Source organism: Anser anser (assembly GCF_964211835.1).
Source record: "Anser anser genome assembly, chromosome: 1".
Classification (NCBI taxonomy): Eukaryota; Metazoa; Chordata; class Aves; order Anseriformes; family Anatidae; genus Anser; species Anser anser.
This window is the reverse complement of record NC_139720.1, coordinates 8,924,901-8,940,276: the sequence shown is the minus strand read 5'-3', so window position 1 is coordinate 8,940,276 and position 15,376 is coordinate 8,924,901. Positions and strand designations below refer to the sequence as shown.

General features: G+C 38.4%; 1 protein-coding gene across 4 annotated transcripts in view; it reads right to left on the bottom strand.

Moving 5' to 3' along the window:
• Positions 1-15,376, bottom strand: part of SEMA3D (semaphorin 3D) — a 148,483-nt gene that overhangs the window by 25,999 nt on the left and 107,108 nt on the right. For all 4 annotated transcript variants that reach the window (XM_083815281.1, XM_083815279.1, XM_083815280.1 and 1 more), the window contains 2 exons: positions 14,770-14,914; positions 2,516-2,738 (listed from right to left, as the gene is read on the bottom strand). In XM_083815281.1, coding sequence (XP_083671407.1) covers positions 2,516-2,738; positions 14,770-14,914 — 368 coding nt within the window. The remainder of the gene's footprint in view (positions 1-2,515; positions 2,739-14,769; positions 14,915-15,376) is intronic.

Here is a 15,376-nt window from a genome sequence, read left to right as displayed (position 1 = left end):
TTTATTTATTTTTAATTTTCTCTGTTCATTAATTTCAACCTGAATTCTTCATCTGTGAAAAAAAAAAAAATAGATTGTTTCAGACCATTACACATTGCGAATCTTTACTGGCCTTGGAAAAAAAAAAAAAACTTAAAAATTGCGCATGGAAGTGAGTTGGGTGCTGGAATATTCATTGTGGAAATGACACAGCACAGCTTAGTGCTAAGCGTTATCCATCATTTTGAAATAATGGAAAATAATACATTGTAATGGAAAGAATGTGATTTTCTTTGTTTTTCCAAACTACAGAAGATCATATTACCAATCAAAGTTAAGAGTATTTCAGTTTGCCTTATATATTAGACATTTGTTTTGTTTTGGATATAATTTCCAAAGCCTGTGTATGTTAAAAGACCTGCAGCATGGTTGCATGTGCCTGTCTTTCTAAATTCTACAATAACATGGTTACATACATTCAAACACAGAGTAAGTTTCTGATCTGCTGCTAAAAAAATCTCATAGGTTATTTGGTATGCTTGTATTCAGTTTCTTTATGTGCTATTTGAAATTTTATATTTGTGTTTAGATTTTTTTTGTTTTTTTTCCATAGGACAAGTTTAGAAGATAAAATGGAACAAAAACACATGCCTCTGGAGAAGAAAACTCATTTTTAACGAAAGCATGATAAAAAAGTATCTGCATGTTATGGAGTGCCACCTAGTGACTGCACGGTACCTGTGCGCCTGGACACCTCCAAACCAAATGAATTACTCTGAAGAGTTAGCACCAGTGCTGGATAGTGACAGGTAACATGGCAATATTCTGGTTGCTGGTCTCTCAGTATAATTTTATTCCCATGAAAGATTTTGTATCAGAGGATAATAAACATCTAAAGGCATCCTCTGCAATCACTGAAAGAATATCTTGTATATTTTAGCTATAACCCATCTTTTCTTATAGCCTGTTTTACATTATTTTTCTTCAGTAGTATCGCTGGAAAAGCAGGCTTTAATGGGTACTCTCAAATCTTATGCAGCTCACAGCCTGAATTTGTTCACTTTCATTTGCCAATGACTATATTAAAGATTGCATTCAGAAAGCAACAAGGATTTTCTGTCATCATGGGTAAATTTTATTCCTAGCCTCCCCAGGCAGCCAGGGAGCAAATGCCATATTAATGTTCTTTTCTATGAAAATGCACTTTTCCATTTGACACCACTGCACACTGGTTGTACTGAGTTGTAGGGGAGTCTCACGCCTTCTTTTTTGGAAGACAGAGTTGTGAAGTGGATTGAGCTGAAAGATATAAATGCACAGAGAGAGGCTCTCTCTGAACTTGTGTATGTGATAGTGCAGCTGGGAACCTCCTGAAGGTTGAGAAAACCCACACATTTTAAAAGGCAATGTTCTGTGACAATTCACACCTGTCCCCAGATCACTTCAGGGTATGCGTAGCTATCAAACTATATGACTTTAAATTTGCTTATAGTCCAGACAAAATGCTGCACAACCCAACAACGAGTAGGATTCGAACAAAGATTTAGTTTCTCCAAAGCTCATGCACATCCTCAGATAAATCTTTTCCCCTCTGTGTACCTCAGTTTCACCCACAGTGAGATGGGGATAATGGCAATGGCTGCCTTAGTAAAGCATTCAGATCTTCTGGTGCAAAGTGCTTTATAAGAGCTATTACAACAGAGGAAACTTCAAACTGTGGATTAAGAATAAGAAATTTCTGTGGAATAAGATGAGGGATTATACTTTAGAAATGTTATGAATAGGGATGATAATAATTCTTAGCATGCCATGCTGTCGGGTGATCTATTCAGTGATTTTGAATTTAATTACTATGGTAAAACCAGAATTTTTCCTTAAGCTATCATAAAAATGTAAATACGTACATAATTACTGACAAAAAGACTGCAAAGCAGGTTTCTTCCCTAACAAGTTAGTTTAGCCTCTCTCTTTTCAATCCTGGCTCTCTTGTTTGGAGCTATTCATGTTGCACGGTAATATCTTTAAATTTATTGAAGTGGAATTGTTGCCTTAGGCTCAATGTGAAATCTTTCTTAGCTTTTCAACGTCACGAGGTGTAATGTTGAAGTAAGTACCATGTCACTTTTGATAACAGGAATTACTCCTTTTATTTATTTATTTATTTATTTATTCCACTTTTAATTGCCTATTGATGTGCTGCCAACAGGAACTGGAGCCACATAACATAAAGACAGGTAGTGAATGACGCTTGGAGGGTAGGAAAGTCCAGGTACTCTGATCCTTAACTGGGTTATCACCTAGGTACCAAGAGGCATTAAAATCTTAATCTCAGAAGAAATCTCTTGAGATGACAAATTCATCCAATCTTAGCATTTTTTTTGAAAGCCTGGCACAGAACTGGGGGCATCTAATGCTTCCTGAAGCTGTGTGATTAGGGAAAAGATGTTAATCAACACGTTTATTTGAGACCTGCTGGACTAAAAGCATTTTTAAAGGGTGGGGCTTGTGCAAAATGATAGTGGAAGTCCAGTCATACCTGTTCCTAGGAAAATAACATCATATTGCCCATCCTCTGCCATGACATGATCCACCACAATCTGCGTCAGCCGATAGTCCACGTTGATCCGAGTGAATACTGGTCCTCCCGTCACCGGGTAAACGGATTTGTACATCAGAGGATGGCGTTTTATAAAGCTAATGACTTCATCAGGAAAGTCTCTTGTAGATTTTATGAGTGGATCGTAGGTTTTGCTTGGACACTGAAAGAAAAAGAAAGACCAAGAAGTTGAGATGAATATTGTGAAAGAAATACCTGAAATCTGCAGGTTTTTCTGCTTATTGGGAAAGACATTCTGTCCATTTTGAAATCTCAAGGGCTCTATCCAGCTCCTCAGCTACCTTGAAAAGCAGAACACTTCCCTAGATGACTAAATAGGAGTGTAAATTCAGTCAATTATTTCTTTACAGTGAAATTTTGGTCTCTGCTCTTTTGCTTTGTATTTATATAAACGCACACCAATGCAAAGAATAGCTGCTAGCACATCAGCTATATCCATTTGTAAGTCACATTTACCAGTTGGATGGTAATTTGACTTACAATTTAGAAAGCTTTGTGATGTTTTGAAAGTGTGGAAGCACACTGGGAAGCTCTGTATTCACTTCCAGCATGTGCTACTCCAGTTCTTCAAAGGGCAGCTTTCTTCCTTATTTCTCTACTCTCACCTCTCCTCTTTTAATTTTTATCTCTCTTCAAAAGTGATTTCCCTTCATCTTCATTTTTCTTTATCCTGCATATTCTCCTTTATCTTTTAAAATCACCTAAAACTTGCTAATTTGTTTCATCTCACTATTTTTTACTGCTACTCAGAATTATAAATCTTCAGTTCCTGTTAGTTATATGCCCACACGTGCACCTACCTACCTATAGATATATGCAAGCTTTGAAGAAAAAACTCCTATAGGTTTTTCTTCTTTCTTAGTCAGAGTTTTGATAACTTAAATTAGAAGTTAGAGGAGAGATGAATTGTTTTTATAAGACAGCAAGAAAAAAAAAAAGACAACGTTAGAAAAAAGATGTTTGATGTTGAATCAAATGCTAATAATTAATATTTATTGCACTAACAAATCTGCAAACACAAACTACTTTAAAACTATGTATAATTTTTGAATTTTATCGCCAAATGTCTTTTAAAACCGTCCAAAATCCTTTCTGTTTCTTCATCTTGCAGCGTTCCTAAAGAGAGTAGGAGATATGCCTTAACATCCACACCACTATCACCAGTAATTAGAATACATCATTGTTACTAACATTCAAGCAGTTCATCCAAGCCTGTGGTGCATTTTAACATTTTTTCACATCATATAGTAGAGACAGCAAAATTTAGTTATAAACAATCCACAAATGTAGGAAAATACCTATTTAAAAAAAATATTTAGGAACTACTTGTATATAATACTATAATAGATGCCATCAGTAGAGATCACTTTAGAAATTTGGTCTTATTTAAATAAGTCACAGATTAAACCTATATTCTATTAGAAATCGGGTTTTCTATTAAAACGCTTGTGAAGCCAGTCAGAAATCAGGTTGCTCAGTTCTTCTTCTCATCCAAAAGAAGCATTTGGACACCATTACTTCATTTTTCAAAAGCACTGCTATAAACCAGAAACGTTCTCATGATAAGATCGGTACATCTGCAAAGAATTTCACCTCCTCATTCCCTGCCCCACTCATGGGAGTATTATCACTTTGGCTATTCTACAAGACAAGGAAATCGAGTCTGGGGTGAAGGAAGAACTGAATGACCTATCATGCAGTCTAGCTCTCCATTTCAAGGCACAGATAGCTATATGCAGTTAAATTTGCTACATGCTGAATAAATAGTTTTACTGTGTGACTTTCAACAGCAAGTCTAGAGTGCCCTCTGCTGTCTAAGTAGGATAATCTCAAGTATTTAAAATGCAGGATCTATTTATTCACTGGTTGAAGACTTTCTTCTTTTAGTATTTCCTTCAGCAAAATCACAGAATACTTCATCTGTGCATAGCAGAGGAGAGAAGAATAAAGTACAAAAAGAAACGAGAGGGATGTAAGCAGAAATACTGTTGCCAGCTCCCTGCTCTGGTATGATCAGAAATGGGTGGCTGCTCCTCTTACTGAGGCTGAGCTTTTGTCTTACAGGTGCAGCGAGCCAGAAGTTGGTAAGAGCCCCACCAGCATGCCCCCACATTTGACTAAGGCTTGATTTCTCTTGGGAATTACTCCCAGAGCTACTGTGGAAGAAGGCCGCTAACAAGTGCTTTAATCGTGCTAATTTTTCTAGACTGAAATACCCTGTATATGGCCTGTAAACAGAGGCCACAACTTTTTGGTGAACTGAACATCCTACGCTTCACATTTATTTTTCTTGTAATAAAAGCAGATTCTCCAGATGCCAGATGATCCCTGCAGCTCATTATTTCTCAGAAGTGACTTTTCTTACTCTTCTACATAGCGGAAACTCTTGTTCAGGCTGACAGCTTGGCTGCTACAGCATCTTTTTCTCTGGTTTTGAACAATGTTGTCTCTTCCTTTTCAGGTCCAGACCACTGCTAATGTGAACATCCCACCCTCCACCCCCCTTAGATACCTCCCCAGGATATTCTGTTTACTGATGGGTTTAGCCCCCACCTCTCTTAGGCCCATAACCCTACCTCCTCAACCACCTTCCAGTCTTTCCCTTCCATGCTTTTCCAGGTGAGCCCTGGAATATTTGCTTTCAGGGCCAATCGTATTGGTGACCCATCATCTCTCATGCCCATCTGATTTCCTTCCCATGGCTGTCCTTATCTCATTGTCATCCCTTGCTTTAAATTTAGTCTCTAATTTGAATCTGAGAAAGCTTCTCTTTTGAAGCTGGAGACACCTAGATGTGTTACTGTGGTGGTACTAATCCTGAATACTAATAAGATGAGCTGGAAACACTATTCCAGTGTTACATTGGAATGACACATTTTTATATATAAATACACATTTTTACATATGAACTGCCAATTTCTGCTTTTTTAACACTAAGTAATCCCTTTATTTCCTGCCAGATGGAGCCATAACATAGCCTGTGAAGAAAGCAATGTGATGAAATAATGTTTTTTGTAGTGTGCTGGAAAAAAGTTAAGATTTGTCATGAAGTTGCACTACAATCCTTCAGAACTAATTTCTACAAAAACTTTAGATTGCATTCCCACATCTCCAGCTTGACATGTATTCTGTCTATGGTGCCAGTTAAGGTCTTGCTGTTAGCATTTGTTCCAATACGTAAAGTTTGATATTATCCAAAACATTCACATTAAGAACAATACATACAGTGCCAAGAGCTGAGCCTGTCCCTCCTCCATTGCTGGCGAACTGCCTTCTCACAGCCATGCAACTTTAGCTACTAGCAGCAAAGCTGTCCCCACAGGCTCAGGGCCAGCCTGGAACATTCCCTTCCTTGGGTTTCCACTGCCCGCTCTCTGCCTGGGCTGTGGGATGCACACAACACACCCTGGGGCAGCAGGGGAGAGCTCAGCAGAAGTGTTGGTTTTACTGAAATGGGATTCTAGACAGGAATAGTGCTTAGGCTCCTGAATCATCTAATAGCTTTTGTAAATTTCTCCGTAGTCAATAAGTCTATGAATTAAGATATGATCCATCACATATTCAAACATTTTTTCTCAATATACGATTTAAAGTATGTCTGTGAATGAACTGACGAGAACAAAACTAGATTTACATTATTGTACTCTGATACTTGCTCAAAGGACATTCCTTGCAAACCCAGTTTAATACAGGTAGAAAAGAAGAAAAAGAGGAAAATCCTACTAAAAAAAAAAAAAGTTCATTTAGAAATATATGTTGCAGTGAGTTATCCCTAGGGGTCTTATGCTAGCTTTTCCATAAGAAATTCACTCTCTGAGTAGACTTTCCCTTGTTCTGTTTTCTGCTGTGCTTTCAGAAATTAAAGGCTTTGCAAGGTTATACCTTTAAGGTGGGCTGTAGTTAGCTTGGTTTTTGAAGACAGCAATATCAGTTTAATAATATCACAAAGAAATATATGATTTTGTATTACGCAGCAAAAGAGACAAAAATAAGGGTTTGATGGAAAGGAAAGGAAAGAAAAAAGGGAAAGGGAAAGGGAAAGGGAAAGGGAAAGGGAAAGGGAAAGGGAAAGGGAAAGGGAAAGGGAAAGGGAAAGGGAAAGGGAAAGGGAAAGGGAAAGGGAAAGGGAAAGGGAAAGGGAAAGGGAAAGGGAAAGGGAAAGGGAAAGGGAAAGGGAAAGGGAAAGGGAAAGGGAAGGAAAATGGCATTTCACTTATGCCAGAACTCCAAAAGCTCTATTGATTTTAAAAGTATATTTATCTTTGCAGGGGCTGAATCAAAGTTTTTTGGAATCAATACAAAGAAACCCATGTTCTTTATCCACCTTTACATCAATTTACTCTATGTAGAACCGGAAAGAAATTCATTATTCTTTGCATCCCCAACCACGCAGTAATTCACTTTCCCCCTCACTGAGTACTAGAGGTTGATTTCCCTTACATGTACATTTTCTGTGGTTCATACTATCACCCACTAACTCTGAGTTACAGGTCACATCTTATGGAACTTTGCCGATTGCTCACCTGTTCATAGCTCAATCTCAGAAGTCCATTTCTATTTGAAAAAAAAAAAAAAAAAAAGGAGTAGACCCACAGGTCTTAAAAATGTCCTAAATTTTTGCCAAAAAATAATCAACAGAGGAAGATGAGAACAATGACATCACTTACTAAAAACACTAGGATAAAATGTCTACCAATATGGAACTATAAAGCTGTTGAAGTATTACCAAAGACTTAAACCCTACCATGTATAATATAGGGAAATCTTTGCCAGTTTGCAGAGCTAATTTAGTAGAAACAAGAACTAAGGGTCTGATCCAAAGATCCACTTGAGTCAATAGGAACTTTTCCAATTATTTCAGTAGGCTTTGGATCCCATCCTAAGACAGCATGACCACCAGGAGCAGCTGGGCAGGTGTAACCCTGTTATGCTTGGCCAAGGGAGCTATTTCCAGAGGCATCACTAACTGTGGCATGATGGATGGAACAAGGGAATGAAAAAATCATTTGGGCCACCCTTTGGCAAAGTCCTCGGGCAGCTGTTTGAAGCTGTGTCCACCCATCATTACAGAACAATTCCTGTAGGTTTGTGCTTCCTTTCATTGCAATCAATAGGATGCACAGAGATAAAGGCTTTATGGCCAAGTAGGTGAGTGAAGCAGCCTTTCACCTCTGAAAATGTGAGTTCATATCCTGGTGTATGTCACATGTGATAATGATATCAGTGTTCTCTGCCCGGTTCACATTTATTCACATCAGCAACACCAGATGCTGTTTCAGATATGTGACATCTTCCACTGGAGACAATAAGATATTTGCATTTATATCAAATGTCACAGGAATACACTGCCAGGGTTGTTTCATGTGGACTACAAGAGAGTCTGACTCCATAAAAGTTCTTAGAGTACCATCATTGTGCTATCTCATCGGCTTCTACTTTTGCAACAGACATGGGATTCATCTCGCCTGACCTAAATTATATTAGCTGTGTTTGAACTGCAGAAAGGAGGTGACTGTCTCTTTCCTTCTGATAGAGAAGTCTAAACAACTAGCTCAAATTAGATACTTTTCTTTTAGATAGATGAAGTCAAGAAAAATTAAATTAGTAAAATTAGTACTGCTAGATAGGACTCTTGCAGGAAATATATTCACTATGTAATTTATTCTTCAAAGTTGCTTAGGTGTTCACTGTCACAAATGGTATCTTTGTCTAAATGTACATGTTCAGAAATGAAAAGTAAAAGACAAAAACAAGCCTCCAAAACAGAAACAGAGTTAGAATTGTTAAGAACATCTCTATTCAAACACTGTATAAACTGCTATATGAACTTTTAAAGAATCAATTCAGTAGCAACTTAAAGCTTTTCCAGTGTCTTCAGTATGAGCTCACTTTGACTCTAATCAACCTGGACCAAGTCCTAAGCCCAGGTGATCTGAAAAAATACCTTTTTATTCCCTCATCTGTTATTTGTATCCAAATGCAATCATGAAGTGGTAAATTAAGGCTAATCTTTCTCAAGTAAAAGCAAGTAGGCTCTAAGTTAGCAATACTGCACATCTCTCTCTCTCTTTTTTTTTTTTTCCTCTCATCTTATTAAATTTACAACTTAGTAGAGTGCTGGATGTGTAGATCTCACACAATACTAAGATATATGGTGTGACTGTGTTAACATTATATGGGAACCCTGGCCAAGATTTTTAAAAGCTGGTGCCAGAAGTTAGGCTCCTAAATAAACATCCAATTTGCCAAAATGCATAGTGCTTTACACCAGCCAGTGAAGTCAGTAAGAGCTGCTGGATCTAACACCTATTAAAACTGTGACAATTATTTGGGAATCTAGATTTAAGGTATGTAAAAAAAAAAAAATCCTTTTAATTATGTATCTTTAATTCAGCAGTGCTGTTATCTGCTGACAATTTTTAAACAGAATGATGCTCCCTGTGAACTACAAGAGTTTCGATTTCAAGCATGTCAAAAACCCCATTTTAAACGAGACTTGTCACATTTACCCTTAGACCCACTTAACAATGGGATTCAAACACACATAGGTTAGGTGCACAACAGGGACTTCATAACACTGACTGAAGTAGGCATCTGCTGGGGAGATTTTTCAGTTCCAGGCTGAAAACTTTCATGCTTTTCACAAGCAGAACTAAGCACCATACCAGTAAGGCACTCTCTTGGGATCATCTCAAGTAGCCAGTGTGAAACATAAAGGAATGGAATACTTCTTAAATCTCTCTCATTTTGGGGAATTTGATGCCTTAGCCTGGGCTTCCCTTCTGGTGGAGGTGTCCATTTGTTCTAGACACATGGACCAGAGCCATTCTGGGAGCTCCCCCCTCCTTCCTGTTTGAAAGTGTTTTCACTTTTCATGGGATAATTAGGTCTCAGCTTAGCCAAGAGTAGAAAGAATATTGCTCGGATGTTAACCAGGAATGGAGAAGATCTGTTTTCCACTGAAAAGCTTTCTATTTTATATTATATGCAGCAGGAAGTAGAGAACCAGACCCTCCCTCAGAGGGAATGTACTAACTGCAGCCAGGCGCTGATGCTGACACTGTCCTTTTTGCTTATGATCTCAGCTAATTAATGTTTAACTACGAAGGAGTTAATATGGCCATATAAGCAGCATTCTCCTGCAGTGCAACGTAGAGCCTTCCAGACTCCAAATGAGTTTTGTTATCAGTTAACCATCAAGCAAAAAGCAGAGAAACAGAAGAAATACCTTCAGCTAGTCACTTCTGTGTTAAAAGAGGATCCTCCACCCACCCAACAAATTGAATTTTATGTGCATATAAGTTTAATGAGAAATGCAGAGTCTGAGGAATGAGCCACTGAGATGTAGCACTGAGGAACTGGTATGATGCCCAGAAGAACCTTAGAATATTGGGTACTTATAGTTTAGGATATTCTGTGATTTAGATGGCAGCCAAGAGATGACTCCTGGGGCTTAAGCATTTATGTGCTGCTGGAGACTCAGCACTAATCCATTCTGGAGAAGGCACTTGAGCTCCTGAGTGTCATAAAGACTGTGTGGCTTTTTCTCTGTAGTCTGATCAGAGCTTCACAAAACATTTTGCATTTGGACATGCCCCTCTAAAACTTTAGTGTTTCTCTAGAGGATGGACATAATGTGCCTGTCCATCCTGTAAAGATGTTCACAACAGCCTTGCAGCTTAAGCCTGAAAGAAGACAGGGGAGAGGAGATTGAGTCAGGTTCTGCTGGACACAGAAACAGCCAAATTTTAAATGAGATCAACATCTAATCTCACTCCATCCCCCTAAATATGCACAAAATAAATAAATAAATTAATTAATAATCCCTAACATGATTTTTTTTTATTTTTTTTTTATTTTTAGCTAGAGACTGTATTCCACTCGATGTATGGGGTTTGTTCTAATGTTTGTCTTGAACTCCTTGTATTGCTTTTCCATTTAACACACCTGTGTTGCTGATAGCAAAGGCTGACATAAGAGAACATTAATGTGAGGTTAACCATCTGAGACCAGCTAGGTGACTGAACTTGACTTTGTAGGTGGCACTTTGCAATTTTCTGCCGACCTCAGCACACTGGAAAGGTGACTGGGTTCACAGCCTTTTGAAAGGCTGCTATGAATTGAGAAGTGATTCATGTTGGGGAGAACATGTTGGTACGGAGGAGGAGGTGGAGGAGGCTTTCTCAGGAAAATAAACCTATAAAGTGAAACATTTCACTTAATTAAGCAGCCCCATTTACAGTGGTGAGATCAAAGGAGAGAGGAATTGGAGAAGCAAAGAATGCAGTCTATCCCATAAAAGATCAGGTGAAGGAGAAAGATAAGTCTAAAAATAACAAAGGAAACCTGTGCAACCTTCAGTGTTTTATGAACACGCTTATTAAAGCAGGAAAATTAACCAGACGTGAGGACAGGGGGAGGCTTTTGGCAGACAGTATTTCTTTGTGGCTCAGCCAAGTCCCAATGGGATGGACACCACATCTTGATGAGCCTTTGCACTGGATTAGCAGAAGAAATAAAGGGATTTCACTAAAGAAAGGAAGAAAAAGCAACTGAGAAAGACAAGAAAAATTGAGGAAGATCACAGAAAGATCTGAGGGTAAAGGAACTTTCTTTTTTAAAAAGAGAGAGAGAACAACAAAGAATATAGAAGCTCAGAAGCATATATTGGTATTCAGATCTGGAGTGGAAAGAGGTGAGATATAACACCACAAATGGAGAAAAGCAATAGCTTCTGTACTGGGCTGCTTCTTGTAGCTAAGAAGTCAATTAAACTGCAAGATTCTTACTTTGCTGATCCAGAAATCTAGATCCATTGTACTCAGTCTTGCCTTGAATAGCAATTAAATACCTAGGCACTATGACATACCAGACTATGTGTTAATCTGCATCTTTAAACATTGATGTTCCTCTCAAAATCTGGTCTTGGTACAGCAGTTACAGTTATATAAATAGGCTAGAACTGCTGCTTTCTTCTAATTCACTGAAAATCTTATTTAAAAGATTGAACATCTTCTGTGATTACTAGGAGGGTGTTATGAAAACTCCGGTTCAGAACACAGAACACATTTTAAAGAAAGTCCTTGATGATTTCTTTATCAAAGGATAATTTCCTGGGTGAAACCCTAAAAGACTGCAAGAAAACTGGACTTGTTATTTGGGGACAGCTGCAGATATGCAAGTCCAATTTTGAGGCATCTAAAGAAGAAAAAGCAAAAGCTTTCTTGGTGTTCAAATAGCCCTTTGTACCAGACTGCCAGCTGCTTGATTCTTTTGTCTCTCTCTCTCTCTGTCTCCCCTTTTTTTTTTTTTTTTTATCTTCCAAACTGAAATAGATTTCAAGCCTTGCTTCCATTTAATTTTCACCATTTCCACTTGCTCTTTAACACTGCTGGGAGAAATTGGAGTAGAATTGCTGCATGCTTTGCAGCATCTGATCACGAGTCAGCCTGGCCAGGGTCTCGCAGGACGCCAGAGGGCAGGCAGACCCCACTGCATCGCCCTCATGATGCTCAGCATTGCCAAGGCATGATGTCATGGTCGTGCTGGGAGTTTATCTCCAACACAAATTGCCACAGGAAGCATTTTGTCAGAATTTCAATATCAAAGTGGTCACAGCCCCTATAGTGAACAGCTTTATTTACTTAGGAGATAAAGGCAGCTGAGCAAAAAGTTAAGTTAGGGTAAGCAGTCCCTAGCTTCTGTGTAAATGCTGAAAAGGAAGTCAATGCCTCTTGCAAAGCCAAACATCAAAGGAAATGCATTTCCTAGTACTGCCATTTTTAGACTTTGCCAATAACTTAAAATATTAGAAATATAAAATAGGGCAGTTTTGGCTATGCTAAGCTTTATGCAACACTTAAGTAGAGCTTAAATTTCAAAAATGCTCTAGTAACTCTAAAAACTGGACAGATTATCCCTCTTTGGCTTTGTTCTGCTCATTCCTGAATCACCCCATAGTTGGCAAGAAATGGTGAAATTAATCTTTATAAAAGAACATTTCAGCATACAGACACACTGCAGCATTCTGTGGGCATGTAATGTGCTGCTTCTTTTCCTTGCCCTTGAGCACTGCGCTGCCCTTTCAGATCCCACCCTAAATCTGCTCAGATCCAGAAGTCTGGAGTACTCCACTTCAGGATGAGAGCATGGCGTGAATCCACCTCTTATTTGGGTACGCTATCTTAAACTACCAAGCCTGAAGTATGTTGTAATCCAAGCCTATTCCAGCTCAGTAAGACTAATGATAAATAAGTATGCAGCAATATGTTTACCTTATCTACATAGTAAATATTACAGATATCTCTCTTCAGAGAACTTTCTTCAGTAAAATCCACTTCCCTTCTCAGCTCCTGGTCAGACAAACTCCTACAGAAATCCACTGGGTACAGAGTTCCTAAGGATTTTTACGAGACTATTTTCTCACAGCCGTTATCAGGTGTTTAAAGGAAGCAGTTAGAGAGTTAAGGGGCTGCTCGTGGAAAATATCCATTTACATTAAACTTTCCAACTTTTAAAATACTTTTGAGCATGGATATTCGAATCAGCGATAAAGATCAGCATTGACATGCTTCAGCATGACATGTTTCCTTCCTTGCGAATCCCAGCTCAACCATGTGATGGCTAATACACTCAAAAATGCAATGAGCTTATGACCCGTCTATCTGTGCAGAGTGTTCATCCTTATGGGGCACTGCGAGGTTTTCAAGAGAGTTATTTTAATCTCTTTAGATACCATGGGACCAGCTATTGTTCTCACTGGCACCATTTTTGTACTTAAAACTAAACACATCTGCACTTCTTAACCAGTAATGGAGTTGCGCATGCTAAAATAATAATAATAAAAGAATTAAATGTAATCTTCTTTTCTGGGGGCACCATATATTCTGCATGGGAGAGAGATGTGTAAGCCTGCGGTGTCTAAATTAGGAGCTTATTTGCTCCAGCAGCGCAGATCTTAGGCTGGAGCTGCCTTACTCTTTATGGAAAGCCTTCCTTCCCCACCCGCCTGCAGCTCTGAGAGGAGATCATCAGAGCACATGGCATGACCTGCTGAAGCTAAGGATGACCAAGTGCAACAGGGAGCAAGGGAATGGACCAAGAAGTTGGATCCACTGGAAGGATGATGAAGAAAACACAAAGATACAAGAAAGGGTGTGAAAAAAAAAGGTAAATAAGCAAGATAATACAGCTTGAAGCAACGGTTACACCAATGCAGATGTCAGAGAAATAGTGTAGAGACAACCAGGTGGCTTCTAGGCAAGGTACGAGCAGCAGTCCAACCTCAGTAGCTCAGCATTTGGCTAGATTTATGCAGCAGTAGGCTAGTTCAATGAATACCAGACCAATATAATGTAAAGCTGTCCTGGACAGTATCTGTCATATTCTTAAATCACTGCTCTTTTACAGTGATTGTAACAAGAGTTGCTCAAAGTTTTGCTGATGTTTTAAAAGTAAATGCATTTTTTTTAGACATATCCTTTTCCTCCTCAGCTGTAACATAGGTCCATGCTTTTCCAAATTTAGTATCAAGACAGAAGTACAGAAATTATTTACTAGTATTCAACTTTCAACATTTTTGATCTGATTGTTACATCTCGAGTCTAACAGATTTGGATTTAGATTTTTCCAGACATTAAACTTCACTTTTCTTCCTATTACTTGTCTTCCGTCACACAAAATCCGTAGCAACTAACTCTATTTTATTTCAAAACACAACACATGCCCAAACACACATAATAGAATCAATGACCATATCTCAAGGAATGGGATTTTAACAAACACAAAGTTAACAGAAATACAAGACTCCAAATAAAATACCCCATCATAATTTATTCCTCCATAAAGAAATGTTTTTGGCTTTCTATAAAGTGTTGGTGCCTCAGAGGTGATCCCAACAGATGGAAATTCAGCTGGACAGTAGGAGACCACAATAGGAGACAATCAGGAAATAGACAATCTGGACACAATCTCAGAGAAATGGAAAATGTATATTTATATATATAAACAGAAAAAGGGTAGGTAGAAGTCTGAGCTCTCAACAGAAGAGAAAGGGTTGTGAGGATAATTTGAAACATCCTGAGTGGAAAATATAAATTGACAGTCCATGGAGGGGAGAAAAGTATGATTGCCTTTGAGTAAAAATAGAAGTATGTAATTAAGGAGACACTTACTGTACCAGGTCTGGGATATGGGATACGACCTTCATACTGCACCCATCGATGATCCACACTCTCTTTGTGAGCATAGGGACCATTGAAAACAGCTCTGATATCTGCCATGCTGTACACACAAACTGCAGAGCCCTTGAAGACGGAGCTGCAAAAAGAAGACAGACTGATAAGCACATCTTCAGTGCACACCTCATCCAGTGAATTCATTAATTCCACTGAGTGAGATGGGTTTTCGATCAATCCTGCACCTGAGAGCTGATATAAGTGGTGCTAAATAACAGACAATGTGGACAGGTCTGATAAGTACAGATATTTAATGTCACTGTCATTACAATGTAAAGCTTTGCTCAGGTGAAACCTGAACTTGTTAGCCTTTCGGATCACTTCATAGACTGTCATTTTTTCTAGTGTTCAGCAGGCTCCAGATACCATTTATTAACTATTAAGTTTAGAATTTTCTATAGATGAAGGACTTTAAATTATGTTCACTTCTGTAAGTCTGTATTTTAAGGATAACACAGGTGACGTGCCTGAGAATTAAAATTGCATTTACCAGATAATCAAAGAGTTAGAAATAAACATTTATTGCTTTTTTATTATTATTATT